The sequence below is a fragment of the Muntiacus reevesi genome, chromosome 3 (genome assembly GCF_963930625.1).
Source record: "Muntiacus reevesi chromosome 3, mMunRee1.1, whole genome shotgun sequence".
Lineage (NCBI taxonomy): Eukaryota > Metazoa > Chordata > Mammalia > Artiodactyla > Cervidae > Muntiacus > Muntiacus reevesi.
In genome coordinates this window covers 132,052,253-132,073,521 of record NC_089251.1, presented here as the reverse complement: position 1 = coordinate 132,073,521, position 21,269 = coordinate 132,052,253, and the positions used below count along the sequence as shown (strand labels likewise).

General features: G+C 45.5%; 1 protein-coding gene across 5 annotated transcripts in view; it reads left to right on the top strand.

The window, feature by feature from the left end:
- Positions 1–5,764: 5,764 nt before the first annotated feature.
- Positions 5,765–21,269, top strand: part of SMARCAL1 (SWI/SNF related, matrix associated, actin dependent regulator of chromatin, subfamily a like 1) — a 51,739-nt gene continuing 36,234 nt past the window's right edge. For 2 of the 5 annotated variants that reach the window (XM_065930616.1, XM_065930613.1), the window contains exons 1-6: positions 5,765–6,038; positions 7,800–7,835; positions 8,233–9,071; positions 9,687–9,737; positions 13,388–13,627; positions 16,209–16,259. In XM_065930616.1, the coding sequence (XP_065786688.1) occupies positions 8,291–9,071; positions 9,687–9,737; positions 13,388–13,627; positions 16,209–16,259 (1,123 nt within the window). In that variant the 5' untranslated portion in view covers positions 5,765–6,038; positions 7,800–7,835; positions 8,233–8,290. The remainder of the gene's footprint in view (positions 6,039–7,799; positions 7,836–8,232; positions 9,072–9,686; positions 9,738–13,387; positions 13,628–16,208; positions 16,260–21,269) is intronic. The other 3 variants (XM_065930618.1, XM_065930617.1, XM_065930614.1) reach the window with 3 other exon arrangements.

Below are 21,269 nucleotides of genomic sequence, written 5' to 3'. Positions count from 1 at the left end.
GACGTGGTGCTGGAGTCTTCCTCCACCATCTTTCTAACATGACCATCTCGCCAGGCCACCATGCTCTCTGGTCTGGACTCCTTCCTACATGGCTTCCCAAAAGGCCTTCCTGTTGGCACTCTCCTCTTCTTCCAGGGATATCTCCACTGAGCAGCAAGAGCAATCTTCCTAAGACACCAAAGCATACTATTCCAGGGTGACTCCTTCCAGTGGGTCCCCACGGCTCCCTAAACAAAATCCAAATATTCATACAGGATCCTAGTATTATCTGCCCTACGCCTGCCCCCTGCCTTCCCTCCCACTGTCCTGTAGCCACACTAGCCTTCTTTTAGCTCCACAGACGCACCCAGCCCTTTCTTGTCTGGGTCCCTTGGTCTCAGGACCCTCCTCCCTCCGATATTTTCATGATTGCCTCCCCTCATCCTCTGCTTCCTCAGCTTCAATGCCTCCCTTTGAGGAGGCCTTTCCTGACCACTCAGAACAAGTTCCTTCTGTCTTTCCTTGGGCCCTCTGTTTAGGTTTTTCAAAGACTTATTATTTAGCTTGTTTCCTTTTTGAGTGTATGTGTCCGCCTCCCCAACCAGACTGTAAGCTTTAAGAAGAAAGGGTGACATCTCTGAGTTTTATTGACTGTGGCAACCCCAGGGCCTTTGCATAGCATACGTATGGCTCATGGAAGGTCCTTGAATTGTTGCTAAATGGACATATGAAAGGATGGATGCATAAAATGGAGTTTGTGATTTTGGAGAAACAAAAAAGTAAAATTTCACAGGTTTAAAGAAACTGGAGCAGGGTATTGGATGGGGAGTGCTTTTGGCAAAGTCATTGCAACAGAAATGTGCCAGGTTTGAGAGAGAGGCTTGTGAATTAATCACAGCCACTAAGACCAAAGTGTGTTAGCTGCTCAGTCGTGTCCAACTCTTTGCAACCCCACCGACTGTAAGGTTCCTCTGTCCATGATATTTTCAAGGCAATAATAATAATTCCTCATCTTTATGAGAAATTAAGATGCTCGGAGAACAGTCACACCTAACTGTGGAATGCACAGTGTAGAAATGATACTGAGTTTTTGTCTTTAAACATTTAGAGCTTTGACAGGGCAGGGAAGTGGGGGGTGTGGATGAGAGGAGGGAGAAAACCTCAACTGTCAGACTCGAAGCAATTAAGTCCATCAGAATGGAACAACCACTAAGGAAGGTGAATTTCTTGGCTTATAAACCTTCACATGGCTCCTCTGTGCTTTGGATATGCAAATACCTTCACTGACTGGCAGGTGGGAACAGCCTCCTTATCCACGCAGTCTTGCATCTGCTCCCAAATCTTATCACAGCGCTCTAGGTGTAATTAACTTGAGTGATGGCAAGCCCTTGAGGTGCCTGTCAAAAACTCCCTTCCCAAAGGACTGTCGAACCCTCGCTAGGGGATCAGAAACAGGGAAGGGGTAAGCCCAGTTCCTGCATCACTAGCATGTAAGCTCCAGGGAAAGGGCTGCAGTAGGTACCCAGACATACTGCGAGGCAAGGGCAAGCATGCAACAGCTACTTATATATTTAACTAGTGTCAGAAAAAGTCCTGCGGTGGAACTGATGCTCCCCATTCCAGCCCAACCTCTGCCTGACCCTTGCTGTTAGGCACCGCTAAATCCTCTGGGTGTTTTCACAACACACAAAGGTGCTGTCTGAACCTGCAGCTGGTCTGGCCTCTGTCTCCTCATTTGCAAAACCAGAGAGTCTAATTCCAGCTTTAAAATTCCGTGACAATGTATTTGTGAGTCATGACGTATCTACACTATCAATGCATTTGATTCACTGCTCACAGATACAAAAGGGGTGGACAGTTTTTATGGTTTGTTGGATAAGATATAGGACCCTCAGTTAAATTAAAATTTCAGATAAATAATAGCTTTTAAATAAAAGCATGTCCCATGCACTATTGGGGACAAATATTTGGGACATTTGCTAAATCTGACAATTTTAGTTATTTGTCTTCTATCCTCCAAATAATGTAATCTTTTGGAGGAACAGGAAGTGGATCTTATCGCTGGAATCCCTTATAATTGTGTCTGTCAGATTTTTGGATTTCACAGACTAAATATTATTGGGTATTTCTGAAAGGAAAACTAATTTTGCTAAACGAAGACATTTATGACATTCTTCACTTTCCTAAAGAAAAACCAGTTAAACTTTTAAAAACTATTGGGCTGGCCAAAAAGTTCATTCGGATTTTCCTGCGCTATCCTGAATGAACTATTGGTCAACCCAAAACAAAATGAGCCTTCAAGCCATTTTATGTAATTTTATGTAATTATATAAATCATTAAAAAAATTACTTTACAAGCTACTTATCACATTTTCCTTTTATTTGTGTGCATATAAGGCAACCAGGCAATGTTTCAAACCAGCGGATGCTGCCCAGCTGACGGGTGTTTGCGAGTTTTAGCTGTGTAGTGTTCATTTGATGGCCTTGCACAATGTTTGTTTTTTTTTTTTTTTCGCTGTAGCTTCGAGGAAGCTCTGAGTCAATTGGAGCTCAGCTTCCACAACTACTCTCACCTCTCCCTCTCATCTTTGCCTCCCATGTTTTCCTCCAGGCCTTTAAGATCTCTTCAGTGAATGAATTTTTACTATAAGTTGCCTGAAGAACTTTGGAAGTACAGAAATTTAAACAAAGAAGCCTTGCATATAACAGTACTCAATCAGTGGTGCTGTTGACAAAGCAGATGTGAACACTGAGTGGTGTTTGATTAGTTTACTTTCTGAAGACAATTTTTTTAAACCGAATTCTTATTCTAAGTTCCTATTCTTAGAATTTTAGAATGTTTGCACTAGAACAGTAAGCACATCTTTTAGTTAATCTAGACTTCCCAAATTGGGATTTGATCCCATGAATCTATAGGAGTATTAGAACCCAAGCTCCACTGGTTCCCATGCTTGCTTAGCACACATCAAAGGGCAACATGGCATTTTACAAGTGAGCCAACTGCCAAGGGCAGTGACTGTCGTATGAATGGGTGGCAGACGTGTGTGAAGTGCCCAGCGCCCAGCTTTTTAGCAAATTAACTGACTCTGTTGGGGGACAGGAAGGGCAGGGAAAGATGTTCATTCATTTCTGCTCACGCTACATAGTAGGAAATGGCTTCTGGGTATAAGTAATGAAAGATCTAAGAAGATATTTGAAGGCAGGAGGAGAAGGGGACAACAGAGGATGAGATGGTTGGATGGCATCACCAACTCAATGGACATGAATTTGAGCAAGCCCAGGAGTTGGTGATGGACAGGGAAGTCTGGCGTGCTGCAGTCCACGGGGTTGCAAAGAGTCAGACACGACTGAGCGACTGAACCGAAGAAGATATATCTCAAATAATAGCAACGTCTCTCTCCCATCTGTTCTGAGATTTCACAGTTCCCTAAGTACTTCTCTTGTATTTTCTCAATTTGATCCTTACCACAATAAGATTTAGCAAGGTGGTACTGTTTTCATGGGAAATAGATGGGGAAACAGTGGAAACAGCATCAGACTATTTTTGGGGGCTCCAAAAGCACTGCAGATGTTGATTGCAACCATGAAATTAAAAGACGCTTACTCCTTGGAAGGAAAGTTATGACTAACCTAGATAGCATATTAAAAAGCAGAGACATTACTTTGCCAACAAAGGTCCGTTTAGTCAAGGCTATGGTTTTTCCAGTGGTCATGTATTGATGTGAGAGTTGGACTGTCAAGAAAGCTGAGCACTGAAAAATTGATGCTTTTGAACTGTGGTGTTGGAGAAGACTCTTGAGAGTCCCTTGGACTGCAAGGAGATCAAACCAGTCCATCCTAAAGGAGATCAGTCCTGGGTGTTCATTGGAAGGACTGATGCTGAAGCTGAAACTCCAGTACTCTGGCCACCTCATGCGAAGAGTTGACTCATTGAAAAAGACCCTAATGCTGGGAGGGATTGGGGGCAGGAGGAGAAGGGGATGACAGAGGATGAGATGGCTGGATGGCATCACCGACTTGATGGACATGAGTTTGAGTAAGCTCCGGGAGTTGGTGATGGACAGGGAGGCCTGGTGTGCTGCGATTCATGGGGTTGCAGAGTTGGACATAACTGAGTGACTGAACTGAACTGAACTGTTTTCTTACTGTAACTTTACAGATGAGGAAATACAGGTAGGGTCACTGTGTTGACTTGGCCAATGAAAGGGGTGGAGCTGAGATTTGAACACTATCTAGCGCTGAACTTCACTCAAGGCCTGTAAGACAGGCCAACGCCTTTGTCATTTAAAAAACCTGGTTAACTGTTTCAAATGTCCACAAGTTCTATATGATTATTTTAAGAAAATTCAAGTAATTCAGGAAATTCTAGATTAAAAAGTAGACTAGTGTACCCCATCCTCCCTTGGTTGTGAACTGAGTTTACGCACACTGACAGGTAAGGATTTTTTTTTTAATGGATCAAACTATACGCATTGATGTGCTTTGCTTTCCTTAACAATACTTCTTAGTCGTTTTTCCAGATCCTTAAGTAAAGATCTACCTGTTTGTTTTTAAATGTGCCGTGTTTGAAAACAGAATAGCAATATTTATGTGTACAGTGATGATAGGGGAATATTGTATTTACCAACAATATTCAATAGTGGAGTTGATTATGGAATGAAAATGGGGCTCACACTGGTGCTCAGAAATGGGGTAAACTGACTCTGATAGTGTCAGGTTACTAATTTTCTCTCAAAAGTGTGGGCTCCAGAGTCAGAACCACAAATAGGCTAATAAGGCTTTGAAAAAGTTATCCAGTAGCTGTTCTGTAAAAGCGGGATACAAATACTGTGTGTTCCTTAAAATTGGAGTGAGGATTAAATGAGATAATTCAGATTAAATGCTCAGCAGAACGACTGAAGATGAAGATGAAAAGGATGATTATGACAATGACAGTGATGACAATGTTAATTCTCTTTGGGTTCAAGAAGGTCAGGTCAGCGTTGGAACAGCAGGTGATGCTTAAATTGCAAAGTTATCAATATCAGGAACGGGCCCTCCAGGGTTACCAAATCCGACTGTCCGTCTCTCCATGTTACTATGAGATTAACCACAGATGCAGTATCTTTGACTTGTCAAATGAAATTCTTGTGTTAATATGATGTTGTACATTTTGCACAGCTCATACTGCTTCCTTCCTGGGTGCTACTAAAAATAAGGAAGAACATGGAAAAAAAAAACAACCCACAACTCTGATAGTTCTTCACAGTAAGACTTCAGTTTTGGAAACCTCAACAACTCAGGTTTAATGATCCAGAGTTTGGTGAAACCTTTCAGGGAACTGTTGTTTTGCAATTGCTCAGTCGTGTCTGACTCTCTGGGACCCCACGAACTGCAGCATGCCAGGCTTCCCTGTCCTTCACCGTCTCCCAGAGCTTGCTCAAACTCATGTCCATCCAGTCTGTGATGCCATCTAACCATCTCGTCCTCTGTCGTCTCCTTCTCCTCCTGCCTTCAATATTTCCCAGCATCAGGGCCTTTCCTAATGAGTCTGCTCTTCCCATCAGGTGGCCAAAGTATTGGCGCTTCAGCTTCAGCATCAGGGACACCAGGACTACAATTCCCAGGGTGGACCGTTTCCACCCCGCCCATGACGTTGCGTCTCTCCGAATTCACACCAGGCTCCTAGTTCAAACTACAAATCCCAGAAGGCCCTGCAGTACCGCTTCGGCCTCCCGCCTCCTGAACTCTTCACTTTTTCAAAAGCGCAATTCGGGCCGCCTTGCCCACTGGGAAATGTAGTTCCTCGGTGAGCGACCCTGCCACTAACACTACCTCTCAGGCCAGGGAACTGAAACAAGGCGAGCGAACTGGCAAGCACCCGAGTACCTGCGCCTAATCGGTCACCGGAAGAGCAACCTGGCTCGGGAGGGCCTTGCAGACGCGCCTGGGTTCGGGGTCTGGCGCGAATGAAGCTCGCAGTCTAGGTCTCAGCCGGCGGGAAGGTAAACCGGGAGGAAGGCGGCGGAGAAGGACGCGACCACAGACCAGCATGGAGCAGGGAGTGGCCAACGGAAAGGGTGAATCCAAGTGGAGATGATAGGGGTGGGAATGGCGCCTCCGTCCTTCCAAGTCTGGGGGGAGATGCGCGCCCCCAAAATGGGGTGGAACCCAGGTCCTAGCGAAAAGAAGAGGGGCCTCCGTGTAGTGGGACGGCTTTATGGTTTGGGGCTGATCAATGGGACCTCATCCCCCGGCCTCGTCTCCCCTGGCTAGTGGAGGCAGCGCGCCAGGCCTTGGCCCTGGAGGATTTGGGGCCGCGGCAAAGCCCTGGATGGCAAGTTTAGGCAGGAGTGTTATGCTCAGGGAACCTGAGAACTTGAGCGGTGCCCCGGGAACAAAGCCTTTCTCTAACCCCTTCCTAACTGTTGGCAGTTGGGGGAAGTGGGAGGCCCCTGGGGACAGATGTTTGGGGGTTCTGGTCAAAGACAGTGGCAGGAAGAAGGAAACCTTTTTAACCCTAGGCCCTTCTCAGAGTACCCCACCCGTACCCCCTTGTCATCACTGTAAACATTACGTGGCCCATTGAGAGTCGACTCTATTCTGAATCAAGCCAGAGAAGTTGGTGTCAAGCGCCTGGGCTTAGAATATTGTAAAAGTGGCTCAGCCCTTGGAAAAAGGACCTAAGTAAATTAATCGGGGGAAAAAATCAGGCTTGGGATACAGGATAGTTTGTAAAAGATCCTGCTGTGCTGTGCTTCCGTTGTGTCCCACTCTTTGTGAACCCAAGGGCTGTAGACCATCAGGCTCCTCTGTCCGTGGGATTCTCCAGGCGAAAATACCTGCGTCTCTTAGGGCTCTTCTTTGGCAGGTGGGTTCTTTACCACCCTTCCAGGGGCTCTTCCCAACCCAGGTCTCCCACATTGCAGGTGGATTCTTTACCATATGAGCCACCAGGGAAGCCCAGGATACTGGAGTGGGTTATCTATCCCTTCTCCCAGGGATCTTCCCAGCCCAGGAATAGAACTGGAGTCTCCCTGGTGGCTCAGCTGATGAATCCTCCTGCAATGTGGGAGACCTGGGTTCAATTCCTGGGTTCAGTCCCTGGGTTGGGAAGATCCCCTGGAGAATGGAACAGCTACCCACTCCAGTATTCTGGCCTGGAGAATTCCAGGGACTATATAGTCCATGGGGTTGCAAAGAGTCGGACAAGACTAAGCGACTTTCACTTTTCTTTACCACTAGCGCCACCTGGGAAGCCCATATAATTTGTAGTAAATTTGTCTATTTCCAAAGTACAGGACCTGTATCTAAGGATATGGATAGAAAAAAAGAATTATACTGTACTCTATGAACAGTAGCTGGCTTTCCTGGTGGCTTGGTGGTAAATAATGTTGCCTGCCAATGCAGGCGATGCAAGAGACACAGGTTTGATCCCTGGGTGGGGAAGATCCCCTGGAGAAGGAAATGGCAACCCACTCCAGTATTCTTGACTGGGAAATCCCATGGACAGAGGAGCCTGGCGGGCTGCCATCCATGGGGTCACAGGAGTTGGACACAATTTAACGACTAAACCACCACCAATGAACAGTGGTTATTGATGGATGATGAGATTACAGATTAATTTTACTCTTTTTTTTACATCTATATGTAGCATCTGGATTTGAAAAATGAGCATGTATTACTGTTTTCACCTTACTTTTCCAAGAGTCACTTGTTGCTCCTTGGTCGTGGGTTTACCACCTGCAGATTGCCTTGCTAGGAATGATAAAAGGATTCAGTTTGAGGGGTGAATTTAGAGTGCAGTCTATGTGATGTTAATGTTTTTTTCCTTCTTACAGGTTGGAAAGAGGCTATTTTATAAATGTCACGTCATGGTATGTGGTTGTTTTGGTCTATGTCAGTCTAATCCCTTATCCTTTCTAGTTTGAAATGCTCCCTTCTCTTTATCTGATGGATTTAGATTGCACTGCATAACTTGCTTGGAATCTGAAAACTAACTCATGTTGGTTGGTGGATGAGAGGGAGAAAAATATTGCAGTTGAAATACCTTTTCAACTTTGGATTTAATTGACCTTGCTATATGCTTCTTTTGTCAGGGTCATGGTTTTTGTCATATGTGTGTGTGTATGTTTAATTATAAAAAGAAATTTTAATATATCCTTTGTTTATACTCCTTGTGCATTTCCTGGGACAAAAGCTTGTTGAAATCAAGGTAAGCAAAAAAAATTTTTTAAATTAATGTTTATTTCCATGTTGTTTTTCCTTTCTCAGCTTTTGCCAAGTTTCCGATTACAGACTGACATTCCTACATGAGCATCTCCCTATTAAAATGTCCTTGCCTCTTACAGAGGAGCAGAGGGAAAAAATTGAAGCAAATCGGCAGAAGGCTCTGGCCCGAAGAGCTGAGAAACTGTTAGCAGAACAGCATCAGAAACCTGCCCAGTCCAAGCAGGGCCCATCCCAAAACCTCCCCCGAGATCCGTCTAAGTCAGGGAGCCATGGCATCTTTTTCAAACAACAAAATCCCAGCAGTTCATTTCATGGTGACGAGAGACCTCAAAATCCCCACAGTTTTCCACCGAATACCTCTGAGCAGGCGAAGGGGATGTGGCAGAGGCCAGAAGAGATGCCCACAGCCTGCCCAAGCCACCACCCACCAAATCAAGTGACTGTCGCTGGGATCTCCCCACCCCTGGCAAACAGTCCTCCAGGGGTCCCCAGCCAACAGCTCTGGAGTTGTGAGTTAGGTCAAGGTCATCCTCAGGCTTCACACAAGACCCAATCAACACCCTTTACTAACACAACTCACAAGCCTTTGGCCAAAGCAAAGAATTTCCAGGAGACAGCAGCCTCTTCCTCTGGACAGCCCCCTAGGGATACTGAATTAGAGACCAGGATGGCGAGACCCTCCACCTCTGGGCAGAACGTTTCGGGGAGTGTGACGCCCAGAACAGAAGGAAGACTGCAACAGAAAGCAGGGACCCCGCCGCACAGAGTGGCAGGCTCCCAGCAGGGAAGGTGCATCCGGAACGGAGAGCGATTCCAGGTGAAGACTGGGTACAACGAGGCGCTCATCGCAGTGTTTAAGAGTCTGCCCAGCAGAAGTTACGGTAATGAGTCTTCCAACTGGTTCTTTCAGATGTTTTTTTCCCCCCTACTTCTAGAGTCTCTAACAGTTTCTCATAAATATGAAGAAGATGCATTGGCACATTCTGTCCATCCAGTTGTTAGAAAATTTCTATTTTAGTTCATGTTTCCTTTTGTAATAGGCATCCCTTCCAATAGCTGCTGCCCTTGGGGGCTGCCTCGTAGCCATGTGGAGAATGGATGCATAGTTATTCACAGGCCCATTCCCCTGCTGCCAGGCGCTTTGCGTGCATTGTAGCACTTAAGCAAAACAGCATTTTTTTTGTGTGTGATAAGCAGATATTATTTCCATTTTAAAGGCGATAGAACTGACTCAGCTAGGTGAAGTGGCATGCTCAGGTTGGTTCATCCGGAAGGGCAGAACCAAAGTGGTTATCCTCAGGTATGTTTGCTGTCTGTCCTCTCTGGGGATTTTGTACCTCAGCAGGGGCTTTTCAGTTAACTGTCCTGAACTTAGCATGCATGCGTGCATTTGTTCATTCACTCGTTCAACAAACCTTTATTGAATGTCCAAGTACAACTCCTGCCAAGTCTTTGGCCTTATTGTGGGCAAACTGGGTACTTCTGTTTCATTTCAGATCCTGCTACCAAGACGTGGAACTTCAGCATGACCGACTATGGCCCCCTAAGTAAGTAGGTGTGCAGTGCCCCCTCATGCAGGGAGATGCTGCTATTGAGGAGTTCCTCTGAAGTAGCAGAGGTAGTCTAGCTGGTGGTTCACATGGCTTTCGGAGTGCCATCCCAATGTTCCTCTCTTCTCACCATGGCCAGCCTAGTGAGGCAAGTCCTTGGGAGGACATCACTGATCATATTAACAAAAGCTGGCACTTATCAGAACCTGCTACATGCAAGGCTGTTCTAAGCCCCTTATATATTTGCTAACTCTTTTATTCCTTATAACAACCGTTTTACAGATGGGAAAACTGAGGTCCAGAGAGGCTCTGTAACTAACATAGGATCACACACACCCAATAGGTTGTGCAACTGGAATTCAAGCCCAGCCCATCTGACTTCAGAGTGCCTATTCCCACCAGACTGTGGGCTCCAGCCATGCCAGGCAGCTGCGTGGGCCCTGCTGCCAGGAAGAGTAACAGTTCAGCAACATCACAAACCCGAGGGTGCAGAGAAGGGGCGTTGCCCTGGCTGGTGCCAGGCTGTGCCACATCTCTTGGTGGTCAGGGCCCCCAGGTGCTCCACTCCTGTCTTTTGTGATCTTGTTGACTATCCCGCACCAAGGTTTTGTCGCCTTCGGATGCCTGGAGCCTGCAGCTGGTCAGTGTCAGCCCCGTTCTGCTCCTCCTCCTCGCTGGCCATGTCAGTGCCCTCTCTCTCCCCACTCAGTTCAAAAAGGAGGAAGCAGAGGATGCACGGGGAGGTTACTCCTCCACAGATTTGAGGCATGAAGTAGAATTCTCTAGAATCACTAGTATAGTTTCTGGAAGTGATGAGACAGCCCCCTGCAGAGCTTCCTGTGTTGTGTGGTTTTGTTTTTTTTTTTTTGGCCTCCTCCTCTTGAAATGTACACCATTAGGTTTGGGAGAGCTCACTTCTACCATTATTTTATTTCTTTTCTTCTTTTATTTATTTATTTATTTATTTTTGGCCATGCGAGGTGTCGGTTGCTACTTAGGCTACTCTCTAGTTGCGGTGTGCGGGCTTCCCATTGCAGCGGCTTCGCCTGTTGCAGAGCAGGGGCTCCAGGGTGAATGACCTTCCGTAGTTGTGGCCTGTGGACTCTGTACTTGCGGCTCCCGGAGTCTAGAGCACAGGCTCAGTAGTTGAGGCGCATGGGCTTAGTTGCTCTGCGGCGTGGGGGATCTTCCCAGATCAGGGATGGCCCACAGTGGCAGGTGGATTCAAAACCCCTGAGCCACCAGGGAAGCCCTTACCATTATTTTAATCCATTTATTGTGTGTTAGGAAGAGGAGAGACAGTGCTCTGAGTTAACACCGCAGGTCTTGATACCTGGTGTTGCATTGATGCATATTAAACCAGTGATTTCCACTGTTAGGAAATTTTTTTCATGTCCTGTCGTTTTTGGTTTTTTTTTTTCTTATACGTTTATACGTGTATACAAAAGTAACCTACAGAGACGGTTTAAAGTCTCTGTTTTGTTTGATTTGTCATCTTTTTACTCCTGTTCTCTGACCATAATGCATGGTGACTTGGATGTTATTTGCTTTTGCAAATTCATTTAGGTTTTCTGTGCAGTATGATTATTTCTGGTACTGCTTCACATATTCTTTTTTTTTAAAACTGTTTGTTGGGGACAAAATTCTCAATGTAGCTTTCAGATGAATTTTGCTGAACTGTTTACCTCCCTGTATCCTTGTCAGGGTTTTGCACGCACAGTCTGCTTCTACCAAAGTATATCTTGCAGCAATCATGAATTTGTGCCTCTATCCTTCTTTCTTCATTTTCAGATGGTTCATGATTTCTTTGTCATCTTAGTAGATTATACTTTTCATCAATATAATTTAAGAAGACTGTCAGTCTTTCTGTTATTCGTTTGGGTTCACCTCTGAACTTTGACTTTTTAACTCTACCACACACTCTTTGAACCCTACCACACACTCTTTGTAGGTCATGTGGAAAGTATATCAATGCGCAAAAGAAGAAAAACCAGCCCCCTCAACTGCCCCCCCATCTGACCCCACTCACTATTAGCATTTTAGTTTTGTTCCTTTCAGCCTTTTTGCCTGTGCATTAAAATAACAATGTTTTATATATTTAATATAATTTGTATCTTGCCTTTTTCACTTAGTGTTCCTGCATAAAGCATTTTTATTAATTTTTAATTTATGTATTATTTTGGGTTGTGCTGGGTCTTCATTGCTTTGTGCAGTGTGCATGAGCTTTCTCTGGTTGCAGCAAACAGGGCTTACTCTTAGTTGCAGTGCGCAGGTTTCTCATTTTTGTGGCTTCTCTTGTTGCAGAGCACAGGCTCTAGGATATAGGCTTCAGTAGTTGCAGCAGCAGGCTTAGTAGTTATGGCGCATGGGCTTAGTTGCTCTGAGGCATGTGTGATCCTCCTGGACCTGGGGTCGAACCCATGACCCCTGAATGAGCAGGCGGATTCTTATCCACTGTGCAACCAGGGAAGTTCTAAAGCATTTTTATTTTAATGGTGCATGTTAAACAGTTCATTCTGAATGATGAAAATGTACATGTCTGTTACTGAACCACTTTGCCCTCCAAAAGATGATTTAATATTGTTTTTTGTACCTTTTTGTTTTCCAAAATTTCTTCCAAAGAAATTAATGGCTATATATGGGAGATTAATTAATTAATGGAAGGCTATATAGCCTTCCATTGTAAGAACGTGTCATAAATTGGGTAAATCATGTTCTTTTTGTTTAGTATTAATTTGCTTCCAGTTTCCCTAGTATCAAAGCTGTAAGGAACACCTTGGTCTATAAATTTTTGTGTTTTCAATGTTAGTTGAGACGGACTTCCTAAAAGTTGAATCATGATGATGACTTTTTATAGCTCTTGCTCTGTATTGCAAGATTGTCTTCCAGAAGGTTTTTAGATATCTAATTTTTCTCATTCTGCAAGTTTAATAAGTAAAAATTAACTGTTTATTACTCTGATTATTTGCAAAGTTGCATGTTTCTCAAATGTCTATTGGTCATTTTTCCCCTTTTTGAGTTGGTTACCTAACGTATCTTAGTGGTTTCAGTATTTTTTTTTAAAGTATGAGCTCTGTTCCTATTTCTTGCAGATATCCTTATTCCATAGTTTTGCCTTTCATTTCAGTTTGCGTTTTTTGACTGTTTAGTTTTATGTCATCAAATCTATTAATCTATAAAATGCCGCAGTAATAGAGAAAATAAGGTTCAAAACGGCATTTGTGGCTTGACAGTTCTGTGTCTCCTTCCTTGTCCTCCCAGTGAGGGACAGAGCAGTGACCTGGGAACAGGGTTAAGGGGCTGATTTCAGGAGTGTTGATTTCCTTCAGTGGCTTCTCTGACATAGCTGCAGAAATTATCTGATAAGTTTACTCATCCTGGTGAGACCCCTCTTCTTCCTGTTCATTTCTGAATTCTAAGTTTTAAATTGGAAAACCTAAAGAATAGAAGAGTTATTTTCAGGTAATCCTGAGCTCTCTGAACCTCCAGTTAAAGCTCAGCTTCCCCATCTAACTACACCTCTTGTCTCCTGCCTGCCTAGCAAACCTCCTTGTCACCCTGCTCCTGCCTCCTCTCCTACTTGCCTGAGCATCCCAGGGCCTTAAAAGTTACCAGGTCATCAGCTCTGTCCTTTTCTTCTTCCGCAGTGAAAGCAGCCCAGCGCCTCCCGGGGATCACCCTGCAGCCTCTGGAAGGGGCTGAGGGCCACGTGGAGTCAGCCTCCACCAGCAGTGGCATTATAGCCAAGACCGGCCTTCCTGCAGCTCCCTCCCTGGCCTTTGTCAAAGGGCAGTGCGTGCTCATCTCCCGGGCCCGCTTCGAGGCAGACATCGGCTATTCCGAAGACCTGATTGCGCTGTTTAAACAGATGGATTCCAGAAAATACGGCAAGTAGTTGCCTAATTCCCAGAAGGCAGAGTGGCCCATGATCTCAGAGCAGGGTATTCCCGTCTCTAAATATTCAGAAGTGACTTTCTTGGCAAAGCCTTCCTAACCTGCTCCTCTTCCTGTGGAAAGATGTTCCTTAAATTGTTACCGATAGTGCGTAGTGGGGTCTGCTTTGTCCTTAAAGGCCTCCCAAGGAGAAGACTCCTTCCCTGGTCACCTGGGCAGTGACTGTTCGGTAGAAGCAGGTAAGTTCCTGCTGTGACCGCTTAAACCTATTTAGTTTTATTTTGTCCTTAGGAGAGCTTGAAAAATAGGTGTTTGTCATAGAAATAATTGCCTTTGCTAGACTCAGTTCAGTTCAGTCGCTCAGTCGTGTCCGACTCTTTGCATAGACTAAGCCAGTAGTTTTCAAGCTTGAGCCCGCCTCCCAACCACCTGGAGCAGTGGGTGAATCACAGATTGGCCGATCCAGCCCCCAGAGGAAATGTTGATGCCTGGGTTCCCACCAAGAGCTACTGATTTAATTGACTTGAGGTGGGGCCCTGGATATTGGCATTAAAAAAAAAAAAATCTTCAGGTGAGTCTAATAATCAGCTAGGCTTGAAAACCACCAGACAAAACACAGCAGTTTTGCTTAATTTTTTTTATGAGGTTCTTCAAAAGCTGCCACATCAGAATAAGGAGCAGAATTCTGAACTTCTGGGTTTCATTCTTAACTTGGGCCTTGTTGCTTTACAAAGCAGTGTGGCTCTTGTATTCCTTGGCATTTTCCTAGGCAGGCTAGAAGGGCTTCCCAGGTGGCAATAATAGTAAAGAACCCACCTGTCAATGCAGGAGACAGAAGAGACTCGGGTTCATTCTCCGAGTCAGTAAGATCCCCTGGAGTAAGAAATGGCAGCCCCCTCCAGTATTCTTGCCTGGAGAATCCCCATGGTCAGAGGAGCCTGGTGGGCTCTGGTTCATAGGGTTGCAATGAGTCAGACACAACTGAAGCGACTTAGCACCGCATGCACAGGCAGGTAGAAAGCAAACCTTTAAACCTCCTGCCTTTGAGACGTTACACTCAGGCAGCTTCGTGGATGAAGCCTCTGTGGAGTGACTTGCTTAGCGAGCCTTCCTCAAGGTTGGGATTACTTCAGGAGCGGGTGATGCTGGCTGCTGCCTTGTTATCCTTTAGATGGATAGAGTTTTGACGGGTGAGAGCAGGCTGGTGAGTAGGGTTTAGGTGTGATGCACAGGGCCCAGCCCAAGTCCAGAGAGTGTTGTCCTCATCTGCCCCCAGACCCCTTAGGTCTTGACTTCTGCTTGGGGTGGCCCTCAAAAGGCAAGTACTGATGACCTGTGACTTCGGATTAGTGTGGCCTTTGAAATCACACTCCTGACATGATCTGCTGTTTGTGGAGGAATGAGAACAGCAAAAATATTCATGCCCAAACCCTGCCCAGACCACTAGATGTTAAAACACCATGACTGGATTTTTTTCGCCATAGCAGTTATTCACGGACCTTTCCATTTGCTGCCCTGCTGCTGTCAGGATCCAGCTGTTGTCAGAAAGGGCCTCCTGCACTGTTCCCACGTCAGGAGTGGGCTGTCTGCTTTTGGTCTTTCTGTCACATTACACCTGGGCCACCTAGCTTCTCTCCTGACATGGACTCGGTGTCCGTGATGCCTTTTCCCTAACTACCTTGCTTCCTCAGTGACCAGACAGAGAATTCTCTTGTACTACCCAGAAAGCATTTACTGACTTGCAGCTTACTTGATTTTCTCAGACGGTAGATTGGTAGGAAAACTGGAAGGGACAAGTCAGTGCTGGGTAGGGAAATGCTCACCCTTCTTAGTTAATAACGTGTGTAGATTATGCTATACTCCACTAATCAGGAGATGGCATCATCATCATCATAGTAATTTATCATTTACCTTTTTTGAGTGCATTGTTTGCCAGACATGTTTTTATAAGCATTTTACATTTAAATTTTATGTAATCCTCACAAGAACCCTATAAAGCAGGGGCTCTAGGAGCCTCCTTTTGCAGATGGTGGGAACAGAGGCACAGAGAAGTTATATAACTTGCCCAAAGTCACACAGCCAGGAAGTGGCAGACCTGGGATTTGACCACTCCGAACACATGTAGCGTGTTTTCCATGTACAAATTGAAGCTACTAATAATGGTGCCCAGCTTACAGCACATTGAGGAGCCAAGGACATGGTCAGTAAGTTTCTTGGCTTAAAGTAAGCACTGAGTAAGTACAAGCTATAGTATCCCAGCCTTGGAGATTCAGGGCATCTCTCACCTGCTAGGCCATCCCTGGTCATCTGTCCATGTAACTCCCTCCGTCCCCACCCTTACCAACCCACTGCCATCTCCACGTCTGCTTGTCTTTCCTCCCTGAATTCTGTGAAAGTCTCGATGACAGGGCTTTTCAGTCTCTCTATCCCCACTGCCCAGCACAAGGTCAGCACGAGGTGGCCACCGCCCGAGCTTCCTGGGGTTTTGTGAAACCAGGGGATGAATCAGTAAGTGTGGTGACCTTGCAGGAGGGCAGGCTGTCACGTTTGCCTGTTTGTCTCTTGTCATTGCAGATGTCAAGACCCGGAAATGGAGCTTTCTCCTGGAGGAATACAATAAACTCAGTGAGCTGCCCACCTTGCTTGTTTATATCATGCTATTGTTAAGCCTTAATCACAGGCCTCGAATTTAATGTAGTTTTTTTTTTTTGAAGGTTGATTTCTTTACTTTTGACCCTGCCAGGTCTCCACTGGTGCACATGGGCTTGTCTGTAGCCGTGGTGAGGGACTGTTCTTTAGCTGCCGCGTGCGGGCTCCCCCTGTTCCGGAGCACAGGCTCTGGAGCGCGGTCTCAGTAGTTATGGCATGTGGGTTCATTTGCCCCGATGCCTGTGGGGTCTTCCCAGACCAGGGATTGAACCTGTGTCCCCTGCATTGGCAAGCAGACCCCTAATCACTCGACCAGCAGGGAAGCCCCAATATAGCATATTTTAAAAGAATCGCCTCCTTCCTCCCCTCCACTGCGATAACATGACACGCTTGTGTGCAGGACTGGGAAAGGCGAAGATGTTGTCAGCCATGCCCCTGCGCCCTGTGATAGTGGCTTTATGACAGCTCAGGGAAATGCAGGCCACATGTTCCATCAGGCGGAGGCGGTGCTCATCAGATTCTTGAGGCCCGTGCACTTGGGAATCAGAGACAAGCTAGGATTGCCGAGGTTAGATGGAAGCTACTTTAGATCCCCTGTAAGAACGGGCTCTCCACTTACTGCCAGAACCAGATGGTCTGTGGAAGCAGGAGAGCCATAGTAGTAACAGGCTTCACGAAGGGCTGAGTTCTGCCAGAGGCAGAGCCGAGGCCAGGGCACATGTTTAATACACGCTTTGGAGCCTGACCAAGGGAAGGGCTATGTGTACAGATACAACTATGAGAAGGAGAAGTCAGTTTGGGCTTATCATTTTGCTTCTCTGTGCTCTGCTTGGGTAGGGCAATGAATGAATTCCAGTATGCCTGAGAAAGGGGTGCAGTGGGGTGATGTGGTCATATCTCAGCCTGTCTTGGAATGCTCATCTGTCACCCGTCTTCCAGACTTCAAATCCTGCAGTGGGTGTGCAACTGGCATAGCACGGGTTCCCCCTGTTTGACCCCTGAGAACTTTCTGGTTCCAGGGATGGTACCTGTCAGGCTGGGAGAGACATTCTCCAGTGCAGTGGGGGGTGGGGAGGTGTCCACCAGGCTAGGGGTTTAAGGAAGCGGTCTCTTCCCTCTGTCTCCTTCTTATGTGATTTACTGTGTGACATCAGATAGGTAGCTCAATATTCTGGGTCCCATTTGGCCCTTCAGTTAAAAAAAAGGGGGGAGGGAAGGTATTTAATCCATATCTATCCTACTGGCAGAAATTAAATTAAATATGAGGAAAGAGCATTCGATTCCTTGAGGGAAGACTTGCTGCAAACTCGGGGTTCAGTTTGAATATGATGAGTTACTTATTTAGTATCAGCAGCTACTAGCTGAGGCAAAAAGGGTGGCTGACATTTATCTGAGACTCCTTGGCTGCAACTGTTTGGAAATTGTGGCTTGAGCAAATTATTTGGCCGAAGCTGAATTTTTGATGAGCGATCAAAGTGAGGTTTTTCTCTCTCAGCCCGTTGTCTTTCAACCACAGAAAGACATGTAAATATGTGAGCTATAAAGCCTTTGACTTTTATGGAACAACAAAAAGCAAGACATTTACAGCATTAGCAGATGAATGTAATGTTGAAAAACCATGACTTGCTGCTCATGTAGTATTATAAAATGGTTCCAAGTCTTGTGGGCCTTGGACTCATTGAAATATGTGATGAAACAATGGTGTCTTCACTGGGAAAAATGCACAGAAAGGCCACGTGTAAGGTTTTTAAAAAAAAACAAAAACATGTATTTTATTTATTTATTTTTGGCTGCCTTGGGTTTTAGTTGCAACACTCAAGGTCTTCGTTGCGCATCTCTAGTTGCAGTGCTCAGGTCTTGTTGCTCTGCAGCATGTGGAACCTTCCTTCCCCGACCAGGGATCAGACCCTCATCCCCTGTGTTGGAAGGCAGATGTGTAACCATTGGACCTCCACATGTAAAGATTTTTTTTTATATATTACTAATTCCATGGACCTTGACTTAAGAATTCTAGAGTTAGGACTACTTTTTTTTGCATTCATTATAATGTTGGGCTTCCCAGGTGGCACTAGTGGTTAAGAACCCGCCTGGTAATGCAGGAGATGTAAGAGACACAGGTTTGGTCCCTGGATTGGGAAGATCCCCTGGAGGAGGGCATGACAACACACCCCAATACTCTTGCCTGGAGAATCCCATGGACAGAGAGGCCTGGTGGGCTGTAGTCCATAGGATTGCAGAGTCGGACACGACTGAAGGGATGATAATGGCTCATAGAATATAACACTGATTTTCCTTGTCTCTGTTGTTGTTCAGTCGCTCAGTCATGTCCAACTCTTTGCAACCCTAGACTGCAGCATGCCAGGCCTCCCTGTCCTTCACCATCTCCTGGAGCTTGCTCAAACTCATGTCCATTGCACTGGTGATGCCATCCAACTATCTCTTCCTCTGTTGACCCCTTCTCCTCCTGCCTTCAATCTTTCCCAGCATCAGGGTCTTTTCTAATAAGTCAGTTCTCTGCATCAGGTGGCCAAAGTTCTGGACTTCAGCTTCAGCATCAGCCTTTCTAATGAATATTCAGGATTGATTTCCTTTAGGATTGACTGGTTGGATCTCCTTGCAGTCCAAGGGACTCTCAAGAGTCTTCTCCAACACCACAGTTCAAAAGCATCAATTCTTCGGCATTCAGCCTTTTTTACAGTCCAACTCTCACATCCATGCATGACTACTGGAAAAAACATAGCCTTGACTAGACGGACCTTTGTTGGCAAAGTAATGTCTCTGCTTTTGAATATGCTGTCTAGGTTGGTCATAACTTTTCTTCCAAGGAGTAGGCGTCTTTTAATTTCACGGCTGCAGTCACCATCTGCAGTGATTTTGGAGCCCAAGAAAAGAAAGTCTGTCACTGTTCCCATTGTTTGCCAATCTATTTGCCATGAAGTGATGGGACCAGATGCCATGATCTTAGTTTTTTGAATGTTGAGTTTTAAGCCAACTTTTATTTTTTCAGTTCTTCTTTGCTTTCTGCCGTAAGGGTGGTATCATCTGCATATCTGAGGTTATTGATGTTTCTCCCGGCAATCTTGAGTCCAGCTTCTACTTCAAACAGCCCAACATTTTGCATGATATACTCTACATATAAGTTAAATAAGCAGGGTGACAGTATAAGCTTCAATGTTCTCCTTTCCCAATTTGGAACCCGTCTGTTGTTCCATGTCCAGTTCTAACTGTTGCTTCTTGATCTGCAGACAGATTTCTCAGGAAGCAGGTAAGGTGGTCTGGTATTCCCATCTCTTTTAGAATTTTCCACAGTTTGTTGTCATCCACACAGTCAAAGGCTTTAGTGTAGACAATGAAGCAAAAGTAGATGTTTTTCTGGAATTCTCTTGCTTTTTCTATGATCCAATGGATGTTGGCAATTTGATCACTGGTTCCTCTGCCTTTTCTAAGTCCAGCTTGAACATCTGGAAGTTCTCGCTCAGTTCACGTACTGTAGAAACCTGGCTTGGAGAATTTTGAGCATTATTTTGCTAGCTTGTGAAATGAATGCAATTGTGTGGTAGTTTGAACATTCTTTGGCATTGCCTTTCTTTGGGATTATAGTGAACACTGACCTTTTCCAGTCCCGTGGCCACTGCTAAGTTTTCCATATTTGCTGGCATATTGATTGCAGGACCTTCATAGCATCATCTTTTAGGACTTGAAGTAGCTCAGCTGGAATTTCATCACCTCCACTAGCTTTGTTTATAGTGATGCTACGGCTCGCTACTTTGCACTCCAGAATGTCTGGCTCTAGGTGAGTGATCCCACCTTCACGGTTATTTGAGTTATTGAGTTCTCTCTTGTATAGTTCTTCTGTGTATTCTTGCCACCTCTTCTTAATATCTTTTGCTTCTGTTAGGTCCATACCATTTCTGTGCCCATCTTTGCATGAAATGTTCCCTTGCTATCTCTAATTTTCTTGAAGAAATCTCTAACCTTTCCCATTCTGTTGTTTTCCTCTATTTCTTTGCATTGTTCACTGAGGAAGACTTTCTTATCTCTCCTTTCTATTCTTTGGAACTCTGCATTCAGTTGAGTATATCTTTCCTTTTCTCCTTTCCCCATTTCATAGATTGGGGAAAATCTAGACCCAGAGAAAGGATACAGTTGTTTTCCTTGTCAGGAGCCTTTCAGGATCACAGTAAAGTCTGACTAAAATTGCAATTCTGAGTTTGTGATGTGACCTGCTAGATGGAGAAGCCAGGTCTGTGAACGAAGAGACTAGGAAGATGAAGTGCTGCATATATCACAGTTCCATTCCTCTGGTGACAGACCATAAACCTGGGGAGTCTGCAGCTCTCTCCCACCCCTGGTCTCGGATATGAAATCAGATTATTGACCTCAGCTAGTGACCATGTGCTTCTGAAACTAAGTAAGAAACAACAGGAAGACCTGAGCGTGTGAGCCCGCTGCAGGTGCAGTGGCTCCTCCGTCTCCAGGTCAGGTCAGTCTCCTGTGAGTGTCGCTCCTCCCTCTTCTCTCAGTGATGACTCATGGCCTCCCGGCCACAGCGAAATTGGCAGCAGGCCTTCTGTTTTCCCCTGCCTGTCACAGTCCAGAAGGGTTCTGCGTCCCCAAATCAGTGATTTCGTCTTGTCGGCTGCTATTTGAAAACATTCACATCCACATCTCTCCGCCATGTGGGCCGGCAGTGTTCTGCCAGAGAACTGTTTTACAGAAACGACTTCTCGATGACTCATGAAGCCAGATAGCACATCCATCTGATCTCCCAGTGCGGGGAAAGGGTAGCCGAGAGTCACTGACAGAGAATTCAGGCAGTCTCCGAAACACAGTCTGTGGGCTGAACCAGCAGTGTGGGATTTGAGGAGCTGGCAGGCGATAGGAAACAGTAGAGGGTGCTTTTTTTCCCCCTTGAGTGGCTGAAAGGACATAATGTGTACAAAGCCTTGCATTTCACCCCAGCTGGATCATCAGCAGTTTTTTAGC